This window comes from Dipodomys merriami, unplaced genomic scaffold, assembly GCF_024711535.1.
Source record: "Dipodomys merriami isolate MVZ:Mamm:240054 unplaced genomic scaffold, mDipMer1.0.p SCAF_77, whole genome shotgun sequence".
NCBI classification, from domain to species: domain Eukaryota; kingdom Metazoa; phylum Chordata; class Mammalia; order Rodentia; family Heteromyidae; genus Dipodomys; species Dipodomys merriami.
This window is the reverse complement of record NW_027206368.1, coordinates 6,282,501-6,307,500: the sequence shown is the minus strand read 5'-3', so window position 1 is coordinate 6,307,500 and position 25,000 is coordinate 6,282,501. Positions and strand designations below refer to the sequence as shown.

At 40.1% G+C, this 25,000-nt stretch overlaps 1 protein-coding gene across 1 annotated transcript in view; it reads left to right on the top strand.

Annotated features, from left to right (window-relative positions):
• The window catches only part of LOC138818508 (uncharacterized), a 69,749-nt gene that overhangs the window by 13,012 nt on the left and 31,737 nt on the right, over positions 1–25,000 (top strand). The window contains exons 4-7 of the mRNA XM_070009429.1: positions 4,072–4,174; positions 5,267–5,332; positions 17,065–17,156; positions 24,861–24,995. Of these exons, the coding sequence (XP_069865530.1) occupies positions 4,072–4,174; positions 5,267–5,332; positions 17,065–17,156; positions 24,861–24,995 (396 nt within the window). The remainder of the gene's footprint in view (positions 1–4,071; positions 4,175–5,266; positions 5,333–17,064; positions 17,157–24,860; positions 24,996–25,000) is intronic.

Genomic DNA, 25,000 nt, shown 5'->3' with positions numbered 1-25,000 from the left:
TTGAAATTTGGTATTGATATTCCTCCAGCAGTGTTCTTTCCGTTGAGGAGCGTTTTTGCTATTCGGGGTCTTTTATTGTTCCATATGAATTTTTGGATTGCCTCCTCTATTTCCTTGAAGAATGAGGGTGGAATTTTGATAGGTATCGCATTGAATTTGTAGATAGCCTTGGGAAGTATTGCCATTTTCACGATGTTAATCTTGCCAATCCAGGAGCATGGGAGGTTTTGCCATTTTTTAAGTTCTGTGTTGATTTCCTTTTTCAAGATTTTAAAGTTTTCATCATAGAGGTCCTTCACTTCTTTGGTTAAGTTAATTCCTAGGTATTTTATTTTTTGTGGGGCTATTACAAATGGAGTTGCTTTCCTAATTTCAGCCACACTTTTCTCATTGTTGGCATATAGAAAGGCCATTGATTTTTGGGGGTTAATTTTATAACCTGCTACTTTGCCAAGTGTTGAATCAGCTTGAGTAATTTGGGAGTGGAGTCTATGGGATTCTTTAAATACAAGATCATGTCATCTGCAAAGAGGGAGAGTTTTATTTCTTCTTTCCCTATTTGGATCCCCTTTATGTCTGCATCTTGTCTTATTGCTGTAGCTAGGCATTCTAATACTAGATTGAAGAGAAGTGGAGAGAGTGGGCATCCTTGTCTTGTTCCTGAGTTAAGAGGAAATGGCTTTAGTTTTTCACCATTGAGTATAATCCAGCCCTGGATTTGAACTTCTATCATTAGATCTCAGCTTCCTGAGTAGCTAGGCATGCCCATCTCTTTTGAGAAGGCCTGGTGATGTAACACATTATTGGCTGTTTGCTGTGCACCTGGTACAGTGTTGTGTGGCAGGGCTATGAAGACATGCAAGACATGATCTGTGCTTAAGCATCCCAAGAATGAACTGCAGTTCAGATGTGTGCAACAGCACTTTGTGCACCAGGGAATGTGCAGTGAGAGTGTTCATAGGGGCTCCAAGGAAGTTAGTTACCTGACAAGGCTTTCTAATTTCCTGATTTTGTGCTTTCAGTGAATTTCCATAGTTCCCTTCCATTTCCTTCAAACCATAACATTTTAAATGTTACAAAAGGGAGAGAAAATTAAGGAAGCTAGCATATTTCTTTTGGAGACATATCCAGAGACTCGTTATTTTTAAGCATTTGCTTAGCATTTTGTGTTGAAAGCATTTTCAAGTCATTAATTAGTAATTCACATTAATATGTAGATGGAATTAATCTATTCCAGGCAGAAGTTTTTCTTGAGGAAATAAAATGAAACTTAAGTGCTATTCCTTTCCACCTACATGTCTCTCCTCCCCTCTGCCACACTTTATCTTGATCATGATTTGGATGATCGCTCTGATTATTGCTCTCATTAAGCGCCACAGGTGTCTGTGGAGCTTCCACAAAGTTCGGGTTGGGTGCTTTCCCTCTCTTCTGGACTCTAGGCTGTATGTAGGCTGCTGTGTGGACTCATTATCACTTGAAAATGAAATTGGCCTCATAAATAGTCATCCTCAGAAAACGAATGGCTCTCCCATTTTTATTTTAGTTGCATTCAGCTGAAAGCCTCTTAGGTTGTATTCTTGTTTAAGAAGAGGTTTTTTTCCCCTCCTTTTATCCTTCTTGCTGGTCCTATGGCTTGAATGCAGGGCTAGGTCTTACATGCAAGGCCAGGAGATTTTTTGTTTGATTTTGTTTGTTTGTTTTCCCTCAAGGTTAGTGTTCTACCACTTGAGTCCCAGCTCCACATCTGTCTTTTTGGTGGTTATTTGAAGTTATGTGACTCAAGGACTTACCTTTCTTTCTGAGCTGGTTGAAAACCATAATCCTCAGATCTCAGCCTCCTGAGTAGCTAGGATTTCAGGTGTGAAACACTAGTAGCTGGCTAGGAGTTTAGTTTTTACCTTCAGAAAAAAAATCTCTTCCTTTCTGTGGAAAAAGGGCTCCCCTGTCCTCGTATTTGACCAAGACAATAATTTTCCACCCTGTACAGATGAGGAAACTGAGGCCCATGAGGACCAATCTCAAGACTGGTAAAATTCAGAGCTGATATTTGGAGTCTTAACCTCTGGTGGGAGAAGCTTCCAGAGGACGTGATGGTCTCCTCATTACACTCTTGTCTTCATTTTGTCACGTGGTGAGCTGCTTCAAGAGCTTCCTGTCTATGAGGCCCCCTGTCCTCTTCCTTCCTTCCTGTCCTGACACAGAGGAGGTATCCTGAGTACTAAGATCTCTGTGACATCAGTCATGTATAGAATCAGCCTATTGTCCATGTGGGGTAATAAATCTGAAGATTGTATCCCTGTCCTCAGGGAGCTCTTAGTGTGATCAGGGAAGAGATGCCTTGTACTCCTGGGATCCCATTCATTGACCCCCTCTCTTTCTGCCCTTGCAGGAAATGCCTGTTTCAGTAAGCAGTTATTACATGCCAGGCTTCATACTCACAGACTGCTATCTGTGACAAACTACTTATTAGTAGGTGAAATTATTGTTCCTCTTACCAGATAGGGGATGAAATTCCTACAAAAATCGTTTTAGGGCCAGGTGCCAGTGGTTTATGCCTGTAATCCTAGCTACTCAGGAGGCTGAGATCTGGTTCAAAGCCAGCCTGGGCAGGAAAGTTTGTGAGACTCTTATCTCCAATAAACTACTAGAAAACCAGAAGTGGTGAGGTAGAGCACTTACCTTCAGCTGAAGAGCTGAGGGATAGCACCCAAGCCCAGAGTTCAAGCTCCATGACTGACAAAACATAAAAAATAAATAAAAAATAAATAAATAAAAAGTAATTGTTTAAGGAAGGAGCTAAGAGAAAGAAAATATAGCTAAGAAAAATGAGGGCAGCCGAGGTTACTGATCTCCATATCTAAGAGATATAAAAAACATTCAAGTTAAAAAAAAAAAAAAAAAAGATTGCAGCCAGGTGCCGGTGGCTCAGAACTGTAATCCTAGCAATTCAGGAGTCTGAGAGCTGAGGGTCCTGGTTTGAAGCCAGCCTGGAAAGAAAAGTCTGGGAGGGTCTTTATCTCCAATTAACCTCAAAAAGCCAGAACTGGAAGTGTGGCTCAAATGGTAGAGCACTAGCCTTGAGCAGATAAAGCTAAGGGATAGGTCAGTCCCCAGCTGAGTGGGGCTCAGTGCCCTAGCTCTGAATTCACTCTCCAGTACTGGCACCAAAATAGGAATAATATTAATAATTACTTAAGAAGCAGGAAATACTTAGAATTTGGTAGATGTTGAGTCCTGAAGCTCCCTGTTGAGTTGCCTTGTTTCCTTTGTAGTACTGTTGCAGTGTACATGGTGTGTGTGTGTACACAAGTAACCCTATTAGTTGTTTTATTGTGACTGTTAGGACCCATGAGTAAGAACTATTACAAGAAAACAGAGGTGTTGAACAATATGCTGTAAGCCACAACAGTAGATTGCCAAGCCAGATGGGCCCAGGTATCCTTGATTCTGGAATGTGCACAGTTAACCAATCACAGACAGTATTGGAACCTTGGTTAAATCCCAGAGAAAATAGTTCTTTGCTGTGGAGGCTACAAGATAGCCAGGTAGCCCTGGAAAACTGGCCAAGTGAACATCCTGTGTTAAAATAGGGAGAGGCAAGTCAGTAAGGTGGAGCTCTACAATGCTCTGAAGGAAATGGGCAAAAGCGAGAATACGTGTCCTAGAGGGCCTTGATGTAAGTCTTCTCCCCACCCCCAGCCCAGAAATTGTCCCTCAGCTTTTTGCTCAAGGTTAGCACTCTGCTACTTGAGTCACAACTTTACTTCTGGCTTTTGTGTTGCTTTATTGGAGAAAAGGAGCCTCATTGAATTTCCTGCTTAGGCTAGCTTCAAAGCGAGGTCCTCAGATCTCAGCCTCCTGATTACGATTACAGGCATGAGCCACTGGCACCCATCCTACGATACTGTTCTTAATGGCAGTGGCAGTCAGATGGGGCCTTCATCCATGTTTTATATGATCTCATCCTAATAGATACTGTTCTCAGGCTAGAGTCTAAGGGACTGGCTGGAAAAGCTCAGGCCTGGCCACAGTGACAATTCAGTGAGTTACATTTCTTGGATTTGGATGCAGGCCATCTACTTTGCTTCTTGGGCTCTTGCTTTCAAGTGCTCTGCTCGACTATACCTGGAGTTTCTGGTAAGACGCATGGGTGAATATGAGTACTTTCTCTCAGGTGATGGCCATATGGGGAGGAACAGAGGACAGTGGCCCACCCTGGTTTCACTATCCCTTATTACTGATAGCAGAAATACCAGCTTGTGTTCAGAATGGCTTAGAAGCAGCTCTTGGTGGCTTTGCAGCTTGGCTTTCAGTTCTGGCATGACAGTGCATTGGGAAGGTTCTGGATCCAGAGTCAGGCTCAGCTTTGGGCTCAGTGTCTGCCACGTGCTAGCTCTTGCTTCCATCCCAGATGAGTCACTGTCCATCTCTAAGCTGCCCTGCCATGTCTCCTCCTCATATACCTTCTTCTGATGAAGAAATTCCCTTCAGATAAATAGAGATTCCATGGAAGGAAATTGTTCATGTACAGCTGGTTTCTCCACAAACAGTTGTTCAATTTTATTTCCCTTTCATTTTTCTTCCTCTTCCCAGAGATCACTGCCTCTAAGACCTTGATAGCAGATAGACTTAGATGATTACATGTAAATTGGAGCTGGCTTCTGAAACTCCAGGCGAGTTTCTGCCGACCTGGGAGAATTTTTTAGGGCCCTATGCACCTAATGCATTTTAGTCTTTATTTTTATTTTTCACCTATATTTTTCTTCTCATATTACTTCTAGGTGCCTTTTATTTTCCTTTAGGACTCATGCATAATTTTGGCTGCTTTTAGGTATAATTAATAAAAGGCCCAAATCATTTCAGTGATAGGAAGATTTATTATTTCACATAATAATAACCATGGCACAAGGGTAACTGTAGAATTCATTAATTCAGTTGCTCAGTACTGTCTTCTTTTTTTTTCTCTTTTCTTTTTTGTTGGTCATGGGGCTTGAACTCTGGGCCTGGGCAATGTCCCTTAGCAACTCAGCTCAAGGCTAGCATTCTACCACTTGAGCCACAGTGCCACTTCTGGTTTTCTGCTGGTTTACTGGAGATAAAAATTTCACAGGTTTTCCTGCCTGTGCTGGCTTTGAACCGTGATCCTCAAATCTTAGCCTCCTGAGTAGCTAGGATTACAGGCATGAGCCACCTGAACCCAGCCTGTCTTCTTATATTTATATTCCTACCATCTTTTGAATTGACCATATTGGGTATATTCTCCCAGCTAAAGTTCATCGTCACAAGTTAGCTATTGCAGCACCAGACATCTATGAAAACACAGAAAACAACAGTATGAATGATGGGACAAAATCAGGATTTGTTTGTAAAGAGGAATGAGAAGTGACTGCTGAGGTGATATTAATCCTTGATAAGAAGCATGTACCTTTTCTCTTTTGCCTACAGGTTAAGAACAAATATGTTGTCATGGCATAATGTGATATACATACTGTGCCCTCTACTATTATTTCCTCATTTTACTTCATTCTGTTCCCTACACTAGAAGGCCAAACCAGACCACTAGCTATTGCCAGTACTAGGTACACCTCATTTTTACCTCCGTGTTTTAGGCAGGCTGAGCCTGTGCCTGAACCACACCCTGCCCATGTGCCCTGCCCTGCAGCTGTAGCACAAGACAAAAACGGCTAGAGTCAATAGTAGAAGCAGAACTCTCCTCTGCTCCCTCCCAAATATTATTTTAGACACAATCTTTTTATTTTTATTGTAAGATAAAACAGAAAATACAGCTGGCGCTGTTGGGTTATGCTTGTAATCCTAACTCTTCAGCAAGCTGAGATCTTAGGACTGAGTTTCAAAGCTAGCCTGGACAGAAAAGTCTTTGAGTCTCTTCTCTCCATCAAACCATCAAAAAGCCTGAAGTAAAGCTGTGGCTCAAGTGGTAGAGTGCCAGCCTTGAGCAAAAAAGCTAAGGGACAGCACCCAGTCCTTGAGTTGAATCCTCAGAACTGGCACCCCACTCAGGCTCTATCCAGGATCCTGCTTTCCCTTGATCTGTCAGACCTCCTCTGCCTCCTCCAGCCTGTGACATTTCCAATGTCTTTTCTTTAGCATGAGCTTGACACTTTTGGAAAGGGCAGCTACTGATCTTGTGGGAAGCCTCCTAGTATGACTTGGGTGAGTGTTTTTTTTTTTTTTATTTTGTTTGGTCCTGGGGCTTGAACTTAGGGCCTGGTTGCTATCCTTGAGCTAGTTCTAGGCTATCACTCTACCACTTGGATCTAAAACACCACTTCCAGTTTTCTGGTGTTCACTGGAGATAAGAATGTCACAGACTTTCCTCTCTGGGCTGGCTTTGGAGCAATATCCTCAGATCTGAGCCTCCTCAGTGGCTAGGGTTTCATGGGTGAGCCACTGAGACCCAGCTAGGCTGATATTAGTTAGTTAGTTTGTTTTTGTATGCCTAATTTTATGACTGAATGAGAAAACTCAGTACCTCATATCAGTTTCTGATGTCTCATTGCCTGGGTGTATCTTTGGTCACCTACTTAAGGTGATCCTTGCCAGTTTTTTTTCAGGATGAGGCCACTGTTTCTTATATGGTAATTGGCAAATAATCTAAGTCTACAGTTCAATTGCAAAGAGATTTTCTTCAAAGGGTATCTCTGTGCATGTTTAGCTTAAGAAACAGATGGGAAACAGATACTACGGTTGAGAAGGACATGGGCCAGGTTGGTATCCCAGCAAGATCTTCTGCCTCCTCTCTAAATGGCCCAGCTGATGAAGTGCCTGTGCTTCAACCTCAACTTCTGTTTGAGAACCTAGCCTGATATTGTTGATTTGCCTATAAGGTTTTCTGCACTTGAAGTTCCCTGCAAGAGGGTTTCCTTCCAAACTGAGATTCATAAAGTGAGTTAGGTTTAACAGAAGCAACATAAAATGGAACTGGAATCAAGAAGCATTTATTTAGCATTTATTTATCTGCTACTATGTTAAATCTAAGGAAGGTGAAAGTCATAGTCTCTGTCCACAAATCCAGCACCTTTTCTTCAAGGGGAGGACTTTGTTTTCGAGACCTAATGAAAAAACATTAAAAAAAATCCCCCTGAGGGAGAGCACTAGCCCTGAGCAAAAGAAGATCAAGGACAGAGGCCAGGCCCAAAGTTCAAACCCAGCATAAAGAAAAAGTTTATGGGTGATTTTCACTATCTATGAGATGAGCTTAATATTCTAGTTTAGAAGCCTGACACTAGTGCTCACACCTGTTATCCTAGCGACTCAGGAGGCTGAGATCTGAGGATCATGGTTCTGAGCTACCTTGAGCAGGAAAGTCCGTTAGACTTTTACCTCCAATTAATCAGTAAAAAGCTAAAAGTTGAGGTATGGAACAAGTGGTTAAGTACCAAACTCCAAGGTAGAGTGGGAGGCCCTTAGTTTAAGTCTTATTATAGGTGTATGTGCAATATACATACACACACATGAAATTTTAAAAGTTCCAGTTTAGCCCCAATGATTCTTCAGGAGATTAAGGTGACATAATGATAAGGAACCAGAGTACTGCAAGAGGGCACAAACATACTTGTTGACATGGATTTAGAAGTCTGGTGGAGTCTTTGGAGGCACCTGCACCTAAGTCACTAATTAGGGCTGATGTGCTCCAGTAGTGTTAGTTTTCTGATTTGGATGCTGATTATCCTTATAATCCCTTTCTTTACTTAAATTGTATGATCTTTTGAGCTCCTGTTCTGACACAATGGTTTAACTACATTTGTTTTACTGTTCTCTTTAAATAGCTTTTCACCTGTGAGACTCTTATCTTCAATCACACACACACACACACACACACACACACACAGTTGGAAGTGGAGCTGTTGTTCAAGTGGCTGGGCCCTAGGCTAGAACAAAAAAGCTCAAAAGCAATTCCCAGGCCATGGGTTCAAGCCCCAGAAATGAGGTAAGAGGAAGGTAGCAGCTATTAGATGAAACAGCAGGATAAGAGGCCAGAGCTAGAGTGGTCAAGCCTATGATCCTAACTACCTAAGGAAGTTGAGATCTGAGGATCCAGATTTGAAGCCAGCCCAGGCAGACAAATCAGAGATTTATCCCTAAATAACCAGCCTGGGTTCAATTTCCTCACCTGACAGAAACAAAAACATAAAAGTAAACAAAATTTCTGGGGAAGGTTTATTTCTTATGATGGCTCTTCTGAAAACACTGAAGCCGTAGAAAACATGGATTCTCTTTTTCTCCTCTCCTGTCTCCCTTTTTCTTTCTTTTTTCTTTTTCTCTGTGCTCTCTTTCTGTCTAGCACATGCTAGGCAAGATATGTAACCACTGAGTTTCATACCTAACCACATGTTTGGATTCTTAGATAATCCAATTCTCACTGGGTGCCAGTGGCTCACGCCTATAAACCTAGCTACTCAGGAGGCTGAGATCTCAGGATCATGGTTCAAAGCCAGCCTGGGCAGGAAAGTCCATGAAACTCTTATCTCCAGTAAACCACCAGAAAACTGGAACTGGCTATATATCTCAAATGGTAGAGTGCTCGCCTTGAGCTGAATAGCTGAGGGACAGCACCCAGGCCCAGAGTTCAAGCCCCATGACTGACAAAAAAAATACAATTCTCTTTACCTCAGAAAAGTTCCATTTTCCTTATATTTATAACCTTATGCCTTTCTAGCTCCAAAAGTCCAGACTTCACACATTTACACTGCTGAAGGATAAATAATGAGATGCATCTTTTGATGAGGGAAGGGTCCGGGGTCATCCTAAAAACCACAAATCAAAGCATCTTACACTTCTGCTTAGAAACCTACTGCCATTTCCCATTAAGTTCCATATTAAGAGTTAAAACTATCCTGAGCTGGGTGCAGGTTGCTAATGCCTACAATCCTAGCTACTCAGGAGCCTAAGGTTTAGGGATCATAGTTCGAGACAAGCTTGGGCAGGAAAATCTGAGATTCATCGCCATTTAACCACACATACGCATACGCACGCGCGCGTGCACACACACACACACACACACACACAAACACACACACACAGAAAATAAAAAGAAAACTTCATCCCATCTCATAAGCCTGACAAGACATGGTGTCCAAATCCCAGACCTCATCTTATCTTTGTGCAACCCCCACCCCCATTTATTTGTGCCAGTCCTAGAGCTTAAACTCAGGGTCTGGGCACTGTCTCTGTGCTTCATTTACTCAAGGAACATACTCTACCACTTGAGCCACAGCATCACATCTGGCTTTTTCTGTGTATGTGGCACTGAACCCAGGGCTTCATGCATGCTAGACAAGCACTCTACCACTAAGCCACATTCCAATTTACTTGGCCTCCCTTTTTTTGCAGCTTTTTTCTTTTTCTTTTCTTGGATTGCTAAAATTTGTTAAGGCCTTTGCATTTGCTAGTTAGTCCTCCCTCACCTTTTCCTGCCCCATTCATATAACTAAGCGTCCTCTCAAACACTTTGCTACTGGCCTGGACAGCCCTGTTCTGCCCATTTGGGCCTTGCCAAGTCAGTGGCTTGGGTGACCCCTGACCTCGGGATAATGTGGGAGGGTACTTGGCACTCAGTACCTCTCGGATGGTCAGATCTTCAAAAACACAAAGGCAGTCTCCTTTTCCAAGCCAACATCACTCCAATGACTATGGTCAGCCAACCTTTAAACCACTGGTTGGTGCCCAAACTCAACAAACCAGACCCCAGCCGCATCAGATCTAAGAAGAAGCAGGACCAAGAAGTACACGCGGCCAGACCCACCCAGCAGGGGGAAGTATTCTCCAGGCATTGGGAGCATGTTTTGGAGGTGTCAGCAGTGGCTGTGGTGCTGGCTGGGTGCATGGTACTCCCCAAGTTGTGGTCGGCAGGAGCAAGGTAAGTCCCAGAGTAGGTGCTGGTAGCCTTGATTGCTGAGAAGAGAAAATGAAAGAAAAGGTGGCCTGAGGGTGTGTGGTAGGTGTGAGAGACACAAGCATATGCATTTTGGTTCCTTAAAAATATGAATCCCTTCAGCTTATTTTTTTCTTAGTTCACTGGTGTATTCTCTTCCAATTCATCATAAAATACCCAGAAAACTTAGGAAACCATTAAATAATGCAATTTCACTTTCACCTACCTGTTATTCATTTATGTTTGCTGTGAGATGATGAATTCATTGAGAGTAGAGTATCTACATTCCTTCTACTAATAATATTAACAGCATAAACAATATAAAATCATAGTCTTCCAGTCTAGAACATTCTAGATGATTTTTTGGTCGGTCCTGGGGCCTGAACTCTGGGCCTGGGCACTGTCCCTCAGCTCTTCAGCGTAGGGCTAGCACTCTACCAATTGAGCCACAGTGCCACTTCCGGATTTTTCTGCATATGTGGTGCTGAGGAATCAAACCCAGGGCATCATGCATGCAAGGCAAGCACTCTACTACTGATCCACCTTCCCAGCGCCTCTAGATGATCTTTAAATCATGTAGATTCAAATTTAGATGGTGATGACCAAAAAATAGAGATTACCATTGTTTCCTATTTCAGAGTATGTCCTAATCTTATATGAAGTTACATGAATTACATTTCTACAATGATATATTTTGTATGTATTACATATCGTGCATGAATTACACATATTATACAACACACACACACACACACACACACACACACACACACACACACACACACACACACACACACACACACACGTATACATACAGCTTAGCTCCAAGGTGTCTTAAAGTTGCTCTCTGGTTTCATGCCTTGTGATTGTTTTTCTCCCTGGTATTTTAATGGCTCTAGGCAACTGGTACCATATATAACTTTGAGCTTTCTCATGGATTGTTTTTATACCTTTGAACTCTTTCTCTGGCATTTTCACCTATCATAATCCTATGTACCTCTCATGGCAGACATTTGCAGATGCCTATGGGCCTAATAAAGTTAACATAAATGAGTGAATTGAATTCGAGTGCCAGTTTTGAGGTGCAGGAGCGTTGCCTGAAAGGACCAGTTGCCTGAAAGGACCATTTGGCATGAGGTAGTTATTAACCAGTCAGTATAGAGCCTTTGTTTCAAGTTTTCAAGGGAAATTGGACACTTGCACATTTGTATGAAGACTGGTTTTTTTGTATATATTTTTTACTGTAAAGATACTGTACAGAGGGGTTACAGTTACATGAACAAGGTAATGAGTCCATTTCCTATCGAGCAATGTTACCTTCTCCTTTGTTTTTCTTCTTCTTTTTTTATTGTGAAAGTACTGTACAGAGGGTTTACAATTACATGGGCACGATAATGAGTACATTTCTTATCAAGCATTGTAGGCTCCTCCTTTTTTTCCCCTTCCCATCCATTCCCATCCTCCCCTCTGTCCCCCCATCCTCCCCGCCCCCCACAAAAGTTCATTTTCGACATGATGACTTGTACATCTCATTGTTGCAATGGGTCCACCTGTATCCTTATTTAAATGATTTGTTTTTCCCCTTTCCCTCCACAAATTATACCGACACTAAATACAGTGAAAGCAGGGGTTATACTGTGGGGGAGGGACATACAAAGCAACAATGAAATAATCTTATAAATGTGTTAGAAACAATCACATGAAAGAAAAAAAGCATTTGAATACATATCTTAGGGTTCATTTCCCTAACATCACCTTATCTGACCTTTTCTGCTTGACTCAGACATATACTAGATATTGCAAATAAGGAAAACTATGGGACCTATGTTTCTTTGGGCCTGGCTTATGAAGACTAGTTTTTAAACATGGAACTCATTTAAAAGTTTAGACACTATATAGATAAATTAAAAACATCTCTAGGCTAGGTTTGACACTCCAAGCTCTAGACTTTTGTTTGGTACTTTGTGTATGAATAATGTCTTCTGATTCAAAATGGTTGTTTTCCTTTCTGTTAGCATTTTTGGTGTATATCTTAATTATAGTAGTGTGCTGGTCTTTCTGCCTTATTAGTTGCTAGTATGTTTTTAAAATCTATTTGAGGGTTGGGAAGGTTGCTCAGTGGTAGAGCGCTTGCCTTGCATGCCTGAGGCCCTGAGTTCAATCCTCAGCACCACATAAGGAAAAAGTAAAAAGCCGGAAGTGGTGCTGTGGCTCAAGTGGTAGAGTGCTAGCCTTGAGCTGAAGAGCTGAGGGACAACGCCCAGGCCCAGAGTTCAGGCCCCATGACTAGACCAAAAAACAAAAAACAAAAACATAAAAAAACAAATAAAATCTATTTGAAACATTTGATATCATATATTGGCTTTTTCCTGCATGTAGTCCATGTCTCTATAGAATAGGTTTATACATACCTATGTGTATGGGTGAAGGAGGGTGAAATAAAATGAGAGAGCAAAAAAGAAGAGGGTGAAGGAAAGGGCAGGAAATATATTAATTCTCTCAAGCTATTTGGTTCTCCTTCTCTTTGTTGAAGGGCCAATATGATATTGATTTAATTCCCAAAGAGCTCTTCTGGAAGGAATTAGATTGGGTATTTGAATTGCTGCTCAAAAGTTGATTTGAGGTGCTGGGAATGTGGCTTAGTAATAGAGTGCTTGCCTACCATGCATGAAGCCCATTGCTCAATTCCTCAGTACCACATACACAGAAAAAGCCAGAAGTGGGCTGTGCCTCTCAAGTGTTAGAGTGCTAGCTTTGAGCAAAAAAAGCTCCAGGACAGTGGCCAGGCCTTGAGTTCTAGTCCCAGAACTGGCAAAAATAATGTTGAAGTAGGAGGTCAATGGATATAGCCAAATGGTGGGGCTCTTCCCTGGTATGTGTGGGGTCCTGAATTCTATTGCTCACACTGTAAAAAAAAAAAATAAGTAAGTATGAAATATAAGTCAATCGTCATCTCTTTTTTTAATTTTTTTATTGTAAAGATACTATACAGAGGGTTACAGTTACATGAGCAAGGTAATGAGTACACTTTCTATTGAGCATTGTTAACCCCTCCATTGTTTTCCCCATAACATTCCTTCCCTCCCTACCTCCCCCGAGGTTCTTTTTTTTTAAATTGTGATTAAGTGATTACATAATTTCCAAAATTTCACAGTATTGTGGAATAATGATGCTCATTTAAAGTCACAAGTTCATTCTAACTTTCCTGGAGCAAATTGTCTATCACAGTCTATAACATATAACAGTGTAGACATATACACCATACATGTGATCAGCAGCATGGGGATATTTAGTAGTGGTTCGACCAGATGAGTGAGAGTTCTTTGTTTCTTAAGTCCTGTTAATTTTGTCATATCACCTAACATTTTGGATTTAGCATCCACTTATCAGGGAGACCATGTATTGTTTGTCTCTTTGCTCTTGGCTTACCTCGCTCAACATGATTCCTTCTAGCTCCATCCATTTCCCTGCAAATGCCATTATTTTGTCATTTCTAATGGCTGCATAATATTCCATTGTGTATAGATACCACAATTTTTGGATCCATTCCTCTGTGGTGGGGCATCTGGGTTGTTTCCATATCCTAGCTATTGTGAACAGTGCTGCAATAAGCATGGAGGTTCACATGTCCTTATATATTGGTTCCTGTTGTTCAGGGTAGATGCCTAAAGTGGTATGACTGGGCCGTAAGGGAGGTCAATCTTTAGCTTTATAAGGACCCTCCAGACTGCTTTCTAAAGTGGTTATATAAGTGTACATTCCCAACAGCAGTGTAATAGGGTTCCTCTTTCTCCACATCCCCTCCAGCATTTGTCTTTGGCTGATTTGTGGATGTGGGATATTCTGACGTCATCTCTTTCGTAACATCAAATGTTCCAATACTAACAGAATTTTGGTATATTTATGATGAATATTTTTAATAATAACAAAATGCCCAGAAAGTGTTTCATACTTATAATCCTAGATATTCCAGAGAAGGAGATAGGAGGATTATGGTTTAAGAGCATAGCAAACAAAAAGTTAGTGTTTCAGAGATAGCAAGCATGGTAGTTTATGTCTGTAATCTTAGGTACTTGAGAGGCAGTGTAAGAAATTCGTGGTCTGAGGCTCACCTGTGCAAATTAGGAAACCCTATCCAAAAAACAAAAGCAAAAGGATTAGAGACATCTTTTAATCACTAGGGCCACCACTACAAATAGGAAACAAAACCCTAAAAAACTGTTCTGACAGAAATGTTTTTGGATAGATTAAATCTCTGGAAGAGTTTTAGTAGTAAGTGATTACTAAAGATTTTAAAGGATAGTCAGTAAAAGGGGAAATAGATAATGAACCTCCTCACAATGAAAAACTTGCTCAGGGAAAGACCCTAGGAAGACAGGAAAATGATAAACTATAAACTAGCATGAAATATTTGCAAACCACATAGTAGAGGAGTTAAATCTCCAAAATACAGTGTTCTCAAATCTCTGTAGTACATAATGATAAAAACCAAACCAGAATGATTCGATAATGACCAAAAGATACAAATAAATGTTTCCCTGAAGAGTATATATTCAGCAAATAAGCACATAAAAGGATGCCTTGGTCCCAGCCCTTAGAGAAATGTAACTTAAAAGGCACAGTGAGGTACCACTACATACCTGTCTAAATGGCTCAATCAAAATAGTGACAACACAAGATTGATCAGAATTCAAGTGAACTTGATTATTCATACATTGCCACTAGGAAAGTAAAATGATATTTTACTTGGGAAAAAATAGAACAATACCTGGTTTTTGGACAGTCCTGTGGCTTGAACTCAGTCCCATGGCACTATCCGTGAGCTTCTTTTTAACTCAAGGCTAGCGCTCTACCACTTGACCCACAGTGCCAGTTTCTGTGTATGTGGTACTGAGTAATCAAACAAAGGGCTTCATGCATGCTAGGCTACTACTCAGGTACATGCCCAGCCTAACAGTAACATTTAAAATTTAACTGAGCAGGCATTTTTCCCAGAGATAGCTTTCATTCCCATAAACACCTGTACATAAGCTTTCTGAATCATTTTATTTCTGTGATAGTCCCAAAGTACATTTATACCATGGACTATTCAGAAACAGTAAAAAAAAAGTCTTAATACAAGTGGGTCTGGAGGGACTTAAATGCTGTGTAAAAAATCTTAACAAGTGACATGCTATGTAATTCCATCTATACTTCTTTAAGTGACAGAATTTCAGTTGAAATATGTTGAAAGCTGAAGATTGGTGGATTCTGCCACAATGAATTATGCTTCAGTTATGAAAGCTGTTACTAGGAGAACCTGGTGGAAGATCTGTGGGATCTTGTCTGTATTAATTTACTAATGTTCCTGCCTGTGACTCTGTGAAAGTGTCAAAAGATTTAGACAAATAATTTATACTAAAAAAAAGCTGACCTCAATCACTTTTTCCCTTGGACTTTCTGATAAAGATGATCCTGAGACTCCAGTGATAACTGAAGCAAGTCCTATCCTTGAAGAAAGAAACTGTGAGTCAGTGGAGAATTCTGAGTCTGTGAAGAATACTGAATCTGTTGACCAACATACCAATCAAGAGACTTAAAGGAAGCTGTAGTGTCCAGTTGAAAAAACCAGAAGTTGGGTCTTCCAGGGACCCTGAGACTTCAGAAGTTCTCCCTTTTCAGGTATCACAGAATCTCTATTTTTTTTGTGGGTTGTGGGGCTTGAGTTCTGGGCTTGGGCACTATTTCTGTGTTCTTCAGCTCAAGGTGAGCACTCTACCACTTGAGCCACAGTACCACTAATGGTTTAGTGGAGGTAAGAGTCTCATGGACTTTCCTGCCCTGGCTGGCATTTAACCGTGATCCTCAGATCTCAGCCTCCTGAGTAGCTAGGATTACAGGCGTGAGCCACTGGTGCCCAGCTAGAATCTCTATTAAAATATTGGGATTTAAAAATATTAGAGTTTACCAGGTACCCCTGGCTCACACCTGTAATCTTAGCTACTGAGGATGCTTAGGTCCAGATGAATGCAGATTCCATCTCCAACTAAATGCCAGCAAAGTGCTACACTAGAGGTATGGCTCAAGTTGTAGAGTGCCAGCCATGAGCAAGGAAGCCAAATGTGTGAAGCCCTGGTACAATGAGAAAAACAAATCATTTAAATAGGGATACAGGTGGACCCATTGCAACAATGAGATGTACAAGTCATTATGTCGAAAACGAACTTTACAACTTTGGTGGGGGGTCAGGGAAAACTGGGTGGGGGGACGGGGGGAGGATGGGAAGGGATGGGAAGGGGAAACAAAGGAGGCGGCTAAATGCTTGATAAGAAATGTACTCATTATCTTGCCCATATAATTGTAAACCCTCTGTACAGTATTTTCACAATAAAAAAGACAGATTCAAGCTCAATGCTAATTTAGGTTTACATTTCTTTTCTTATTTTTACAACCATAAATAATAGTTTTTCAGTTCTATAAATGCCATCAGCAGTAATTTCCTTTGCTGCATGGTGCCTACATAATAAACACAGATAACTGTCTATCAGTCAAGCAATGCATTAAGCAAATATTATTAGGTTCCCATACTTTAGCTAATAATTAGATAACTTATGTATATTGTACTCTGGCTCAACAATTTTTCACACTTTCTTGTGTCTTCCCCCCCCCCATTTACTGGGACAATAGGAAACTTTCCAAAGATATACCCCAGGCCAGATGGAAATATTGGGGCCCCGGGGGCAAGTCCTTGCTCTCCTCAGCCTCAGCTACAGTGGCCACAGTGGGTAAAATCATCAGTCATTTCATTACTGTCTGTGTGCGTTTTACAGATTTGTGTTACAAAGGACTTAGTTAATAATTCTCCTTCCACATTTGTTCAAGGGTTTATTGTTTGAAGAAAAATAATCATGAGATGATAGACACTGCTAGTAGAATTGGTAGCATTTTCTTATTAGAATGAAGTCTAGGAATTGCTATAAATGTCTGTTCTTTAATGATGATATATCAGGGTTTTGTTTAAAAAATGTTATACTAAGGAGATATTTTCAAGGAATAATTACCCCAATTGTTAAAAATAACCTGTCTTATAGCATTCATGATTTTAGATATACACACTTTGATATTTCGTTTTTAGAATTTAGCTTGGTAAGTTTGGGTAATAAAGAGCAACAAATTTAATTTTTCTCTAGGACAAGATACTTCAAACATCATTGAAACGACAGAGTCTTCCCTTGGGATCCCTAGTCCCAGTGAGATTTCAGCTGAAGTCAAGCTGCTGAAGGTCAGTATAGAGAAACATTAAGTCCTAGGATACTTTGGATTCAGTAGCTAGCTTGTGCATTTTTGATATTAAGGACATGGGGACATCCTACAGCTGTGGTGGGTTGCCTTGTGAATCCAGCTGCCAGTTAGAGATCTGTGTCTTGTAACTGTTCATATCTCTCTACTCTGCATCTGAAGTAATTTCAAGGACTGCTGTATAATAAAATTATATTGCCATATATGCTGAATATAAGAATTACTTAGCACTTTATATGGCAACCACGGTTGGCTGAATTTAAAACTGACAGGACCAAAAAAGATTTTTGTTTATTTAGGGCTATTTTTTTGCCTTTTGTTTTTTGTTTGTTTGATTTTCTACCTTTTGTTTTTTGATACTAAGCATTGAACCCAGGATGTTGCAATTGCTAGGTAAGTGTTTTGCCATTGAGCTGAGGTACATTCTAGCCTTTTCTCTCTCTCTTTTTTTTTTTTTGCATTTGGGTTTTTATGAAGGTGAGGGTTTATGTATATATATATATATATATATATATATATATATATATATATATATATATATAGTGAAAATACCATACAGAGGTGTTACAATTACATGGACAAGGTAATGAGTACATTTCTTATCAAGCATTATTGCCTCCTCCTTTGTTACCCCTTCCCATCCCTTCCCATTTCCCGTTCCCCCCACTTCCATCACCACCCCACACACACCGTGCCAAAGTTGTAAAGTTCGTTTTTTGACATTGTTGCAATAGGTCCAACTGTATCCCTATTTAAAATATTTGTTTTTTTTCCTTCCCCTCCACAAATTATACCAACATCAAATACAGTGAAAACAGGGGTTATACCGTGGGGGAGGGACATACAAAGCAACAAAGAAATCATCTTATAAATATGTTAGAAACAATTGTACGAAAAAAAAAAAAACATTTGTGTCCTTATCTTGGGGATCATTTCACCTACCATCAACTTTTCTTACCGTTTCTGCTTGTCTTAGACATATACTAGTTATTGCAAATAAGGGAAATCATGGGACCTATGTTTATTTGGGCCTGGCTTACTTCACTTCATATAATTTTGTCCAACTCTCCATTTCATAACAAATGGGGCAATGTCATTCTTTCTGATGGAGGCATAGAATTCCATTGTGTATATATGCCACATTTTCTTGATCCATTCATCTACTGAGGGGCATCTGGGTTGGTTCCATATCTTAGCTATGGTAAATTATGCTGCAGTATACATAGTCGTGCTTGTAGCTTTAGCATGGTCTTCTTTGTGATCACTTGGGTAAATGCCCAAAAGAGGGATTGCTGGGTCATAAGGAAACTCTATGTAGACTCTTTTGAGGAACCTCCATACTACATTCCAAAGTGGTTGAACAAGTTTATACTCCCACCAACAATTCAGAAGAGCTCCCTTCTGTCCACATCCCCTCCAACATCTGTTGTTATAAGAGTTCTTGATTCTAGCCATTCTAACAAGGGTGAGGTGGTATCACAATGTTTTGATTTGCATTTCTTTTATGGCTGGGGAGGTTGAGCATTTCTTCATGTGTCCATTGGCCATCCTTCTTTCCTCTTCAGAGAAGTTTCTCTTTAAGTCTTTAGCCACTTATTTATTGGGCAGTTGTTTCTTTGAGGATTTGTTGTTAGGAAATTAAATTTTTTTGAGTTCAAGTTGTATTTTAGATATGTGACCCTTGTCCGTTGTATGGCTAGTGAAAATCTTTTCCCAATCGGTGGGCTTTCTATTGCTCTTGCTATGTCCTTTGCCATGCAGAAGTTCTGCAATTTCATGTAATCCCATGTGCCCAACCTTTCTTTGATTTGTTGTGTTTCTGGGTCTCTTTTAAAAACATTTTGGTCTGTGCCAAGATTTATTCTTCGAAGTTTGTCTTGATCAAAAGGAAACCTGCACTTCTAAGCCGTATGGAAAAGTTTTGAAGACCAGTTTGTTTTCTTCATCTCTCACAGCCCGTATTGTTTCTCATTTAATAGTCTTTGCTCATCTCTATTTTTTTTTCTCTGGAAGCAGATTTATTCTATCTGTTTTTCTCCATCTTCAGAGTTATATCATGTTTTGGCGTATATACCCATCAGAGACTAACAGGTTCCACTATCACTACTTGTGTATACCTAAGAGAGAACTGGATTGATATACCTTTGGGTCCATAGTGCATGGGTCAGTAGCCATGTCAGTAGACATGGCTGCAAAATACTCCATATATGAGGCACTGTTCTTACTGATGAGGCTATTTACTGTGAGGCTATTTTGGCTGTGACTAACACACTATGTGTTTAAAAAATGAGTTTATTTTTCTCCCTAAAGGACTCTAGAAATAGACTATTGCATGTTGTTTTGGTGAACGTAGGGTCCTGGTACCTTCAGTTTTCTTTGTTGTTTACTTTATGATTTTGTAATTGTTGTCAGATCATGCTGTGAGTGCAAGTATGGTATTCTCAAACACATAAGCTCAAATTCAGGAGTTACAGAGACAGGAAGTTTCATTTCTCCTCATGCCCCCAGCAACTAGAATGGTTTAATGTCTAACTCTGATGCTTTGAGATATTGGGAGATTAAATTGTTAGCATTATCAGAAATTTTTATCAGGAGTTGCTTTTAGTGGGCAAAGAAAACAGGAGTTAGAAGTATGTTTGGATAGTAAACAGCAGTGACTTCATAAACACTTGAAGGACATCTGTCATTCAGAGCCATGTTTTAAGAGGGGAATGAAAATCATGGAAAACCCTGGGAAGAGTGGCTAGTATTAATGTCTTAAAAACTTGGAGAGTTAATGGATCATGCATATGAAAATCTAAGGAAAAGAGATAGAGAGAATATACCCTTTTTATACCTTTGAAGGCTAGCATGGAGGGCAGAGTTTAGGTTGTGTTTACTTATGTCTCATGAGTAGAGAACTCCCACTACTCAGTGGAAGTTTTATGGACTTAGATTTTAGTTGAATATTAAGTGTACCAGAATAGAATTGGTGGCATTTTCATCCTAAAGCCTTTCCCATCTTCTAAAGTTCCTAAGGAGAGAAATTAATTTCACTGTGAAGGAAATTATACTAGAGATGGATCTTTTTAGAAGTTTGAGGTAAAAGATACCAATGAAATCACTCGGTCATCTTTTTTGCAATTTTGTCATGTTCCTTTAAGGATGTTGTCTTCTGCTTCGTGTGTGTGTGTGTGTGTGTGTGTGTGTGTGTGTGTGTGTGTGTGTGTGTGTGTGTGTGTGTGTGTGTGTGTGTGTGTGTGTGTGTGTGGTATTCCTGGGGGTTAAAATCAGGACCTGGCTGCTGTCCCTGAACCTTTTTGCTCAAGGCTAGCACCCTACTACTTGAGCAACAGCTATACTTCTGTGATAATTACTTCTTTTTTTTTTTTTTGGTGATTAATTGGAGAGATAAATCTGCCTGGACTAGACTACCTTGCCTGGTCTGGCCTCAAACTGTGATGCTCAGATCTCAGCCTCCTGGATAACTAGAGTTCCAAGTGTGAACCACTGGCATCCAGCTAGTTAGCTAGCTAGCTTGCTTGCTTCCTTGCTTCCTTTCTTCCTCCACCCCACTTTTTTTTGTCTGTCATGGGGCTTGATCTCTGGGTGTGGGCCCTGTCCCTGCACCCTTCTGCTCAAGCGAGCACTCTAGCTCTTGAGCCACAGCACCACTTCTGGTTTTCTGAGTGGTTTATTGGAGATAAGTGTCTCACAGACTTTCTTTCCCAGGCTAGCTTTGAACGGTGATCCTCAGATCTCAGTCTCCTGAGTAGCTAGGATTATAGGTGTGAGTTACCGGTTTCAGGCCTCTTTCTTTTTTAATGTTTATGTTCTGGCACTGGGGTTTGAACTCCCATCTTCACAGTCTACCTTGTCCTCCTCCCCCACAGCTGGCACTTGAACCCTGCCTCTGATTTTTGCTGGATAAATAAATGGAGATGAAAGTCTCACAGGTTCTTCTGCCCTGGTGGCTTTCCATTGTGATCTTTAGATCTCAGCCCTGAGATCCTAGGACCATAGGCGTGAGTCATCAGTGGCCCAGTCCTGCTTTCCGGATTCAGATTCATATTTCAAAACTTTTTAACTGTTACTAAAAGATACGGGTTACAGTTATATAAGTTGGGTAAAGAGTACATTTCTTTTTTATCAATCGTGGACATGAACTCTGGGCCTGGGCACTGCCTCTCAGCTCTTGAGCTCAAGGCTAGTTAGTGCTCTACTACTTGAGCCACAATGCCACTTCTAGTTTTCTGATGGTTTATTGGAGATAAGAGTCTCACAGACTTTGCTACCAGGGCTTGCTTTGAACCACAATCCTCAGATCTCAGCTTCCTGAGTAGCTAGGATTACAGGTGTGAGCCACTGGTACCCAACTAAGAGTACATTTCTTTATTTTTTCTTCACCCTTTTTTATTTTTAATTTTTATTGTGAAAATGCTGTACAGAGGTGTTCCAATTACGTGGGCAAGATAATGTGTACATTTCTTATCAAGCATTGTAGCCTCCTCCTTTGTTTCCCCTTCCCATCCTCCCCCACCCTCCCCCACCCAATTCTCCTCCTCCCCCCAAAGTTTCAAAGTTTGTTTTTCCACATAACGACTTGTACATCTCATTCTTGCTATGGATCCACCTGTATCCCTATTTAAAGGATTTGTTTTTTGGACAATGTCACCACTTTCTTCTCTCTGTTAGGCTTGATTATAGGGAGTCTAGTGTAGCCTTCAATCTTAAGGACTAGTTAATCTTTACTGCTGAGCCCTGATTCCTCTGAATTCACTCTTATTCCTCAGGTGTTCAGTGAAGTCTGTTCACTTGATTGTTTAAAAACCAGATGTTTCCGCATAGCTTGTGCTATGGGGATTGTGTTGCTTACTACTTACACTAGTTCTTCTCCAACTGTGTGGCGTTACCTAGTGTTTTTTAACAGTATATTATTCAGATAAAGACACATAGGCACATCTGTAGCTTCTTGAAACATTTTACTTATATAGCTGCATCCTCTGAAGTTTTCTGACTTTCAAATGATAGCTGCTTCAGCCTTCCCTGATGCCAGCCTTTATCCCTGACTTACATTGTGTGTGAGTGTTCTGTTGTCTTTAGGATCTCCTCTGTGTGTTGGGGTTTGGAACTTTTCTCTAGGCAGAAAGCCCAGCTGTAGGGTTGACTTTGTTTCTCTTTTCTCCTGGACCAAAGTCTTTTATTTTGTCTTTTTTTCCATTGTCTAAAAATAGTTCTTTCTTATATTTTGTCTGGTTTTCTAGTTGCTGTATAGGAAGGCAAGTGTAATATCAGCTTATTTATAGTACTTGAAAGCAAAAGTTCTCTCCATAATAGAGTGTTTGTTATAATATAGTTTAATTACTTGGTGTACTTGTTGATCTCTTATATGATTTTTAAAGGTAAAAGAGAACTGATTATTTTTGAAACATATTCTTCTTTGTAATATATATTGATTCCCTTACTAAGAATCAGCATAGTCTTCTAGGACAAAGTTGAGCTATAATTTGCATACAGTAAAACTGGTTTTTTTGCAATATGACTTTGTGTTGAGTAATAATAATTATGTTTATACTGTATAGTCTCAGTATATTGTGATACACAGACACAGAATATTTTCTGTATTTGTATGGCTCACTGAGATATAAGAATATTTTCATTACCTAAGGGAGTTCTTTCATGCCAGTCTGTAGCCACACCGTTCTGTCTGTTCACAGCATTTTCCAACCATTGATCTCTTTCTGACTATAGTTTCCTCTTGTTTAGAAAAATGTTTACTATGTGTAGATAAATACTTTTTTCTTTTGCCAATTGTGGAGCTTGAACTCAGGACTTGGGTGTTGTCCCTGACCCTTTCTGTACTTAAGGCAGCTATCACTCTACCACTTGAGCCACAGCGCTATTCCCTAAATTTTTTGAGAAGTTATTTGGAAATAAGTATCTCATGGACTTTCCTGCCTGGAAGGCTTTGAACTGTGATCTTCAGATCTCAGTCTTCAGAGTAGCTGAGAAGGATTACAGGCATGAGTCACCAGACACCACTGCCTGGCTATTGTAACCTTTGTTTATTTATTTTGGCAATATGAAGTACCACTTGAGCCACATCCTTATTCCTTTCTTCTGCCTGTCTATCTATCTATCTACCTATCTATCTATCTATCTATCTATCTATCTATCTATCTATCTATCTATCTATCTATCATCTATCTTTCTATCTATCTATCTATCTATCTATCTATCTATCTATCTATCTATCTATCTATCTATCTATCTATCTATCTATCTATCTATCTATCTATCTACAGGGAGCAGTTTTGTTGTCAGAGATGTCAGTTCATAATGGCAGGAAGGTCATGGCAAAGCAGAATCAATCATACCATGGCAACTAGAAAGCAGAAATAGCTAGTTTGTTTTTGGATCCAATCACTGGCTTTTACTTGTGCTGGCTTTGGGCTACAATTCTGCCTCTACTTTGTAAGCAGCTGTGATTACAGGCGTAAACTGTGTCTTTGGATTCTCTTTTCATTCTTTTCACTGTGTAGCCTGACATCCTTGAACTGGATATGAATGTAGCTTAGGCTGGCCTCAGACTCACAATACTTATGCCTTAGTCTCTGGAGTAATGGCATTATAGGCATATATTAAATACTTAGTTATACTTTAAATTTATGCTTTATATTTTTTCTTAATTTTAATACTGAAATTTAAAACAGTTCATTTTCATAATGTGAACTTGTTCAGATTCTTTAAGAGATAGTATGCCCCTTCTAGGAAGATAACTATAGTCCTGACTTTTATCTTAGATTACCTTTGTTTGCTTTTATACTTTACATACTTATAGTACATTTTGTATCTATCTTCTTTCACAACATTTTTGTATCATTTGACCATGTTGCATTTTGGATGTGGTATTCCATTTTGTCACTATGTTATATTTTATTTATTCCACAGTTTTTAAGGATTGAAATAGTTTCCATGTTATAGCTATTACAAATACTGCTGCTCTGAATATTTTTGGTTATTTATTTATTTATTTTTGGCTAGTACTGAGGCTTGAACTCAGGGCCCAGGAACTGTCCCTGAGCTTCTTTTGCACAAGGTTATCACTCTACCACCTGAGCCACAGTGCAATTTCCTGCCTTTTCTATGTATGTTGTACTGAGGAATTGTTCCTAGGGCTTCATGCATGCTAGGCAAGCATTGTAACACTAGGCTACATTCCCAGCCCTGAAATGTCTTCTGATGAACCACTGTACATATGTAGCTATAGTAGATACTGGCCAGCAGTTTTCCAAAGAGGAGAACCTACTATGTATCTACATGCAGTGTGTATTATCCTTACTGTTCCACATTCTTCCCAGTGCTTAGTATTGTAGGTCACTCTTAAAGAATTGAAACATATAAATGGCTGGACACTGGTGGCTCATGCTTGTAAACCTAGCCCCTGAGGAAGTTGAGAACTGGGGATTGTGGTTCAAAGCCAGCCCAGGCAGGAATGTCTGTAAGACTCTTCTCTCTAATTAACCAGCAAACAAAGCAGGAAGTGGAGCTGTTGTGCAAGCGGTAGAATACTATCCTTGAAGAAAAAAAGCTCATAGACATCACCTAGGCCCTGAGTTTTAAGCCCCTGGACTGACACAAAACCCCCACAAAACATGCAAATGTGTTTTCCCAGTATTGTAGTAATGACATTTATGTTGCTTTCTAGGGAAAGGACATTATTAGTGGGGGTTTAGATGCCTTCAAATTCATTGTGAAGAAGACAATAGATGTAATAGCAGAAGGGGATCCTGTATTTAAAATGACCAAGGATCTGATGAACTGGAATTCTACACTGTCTCAGGTACT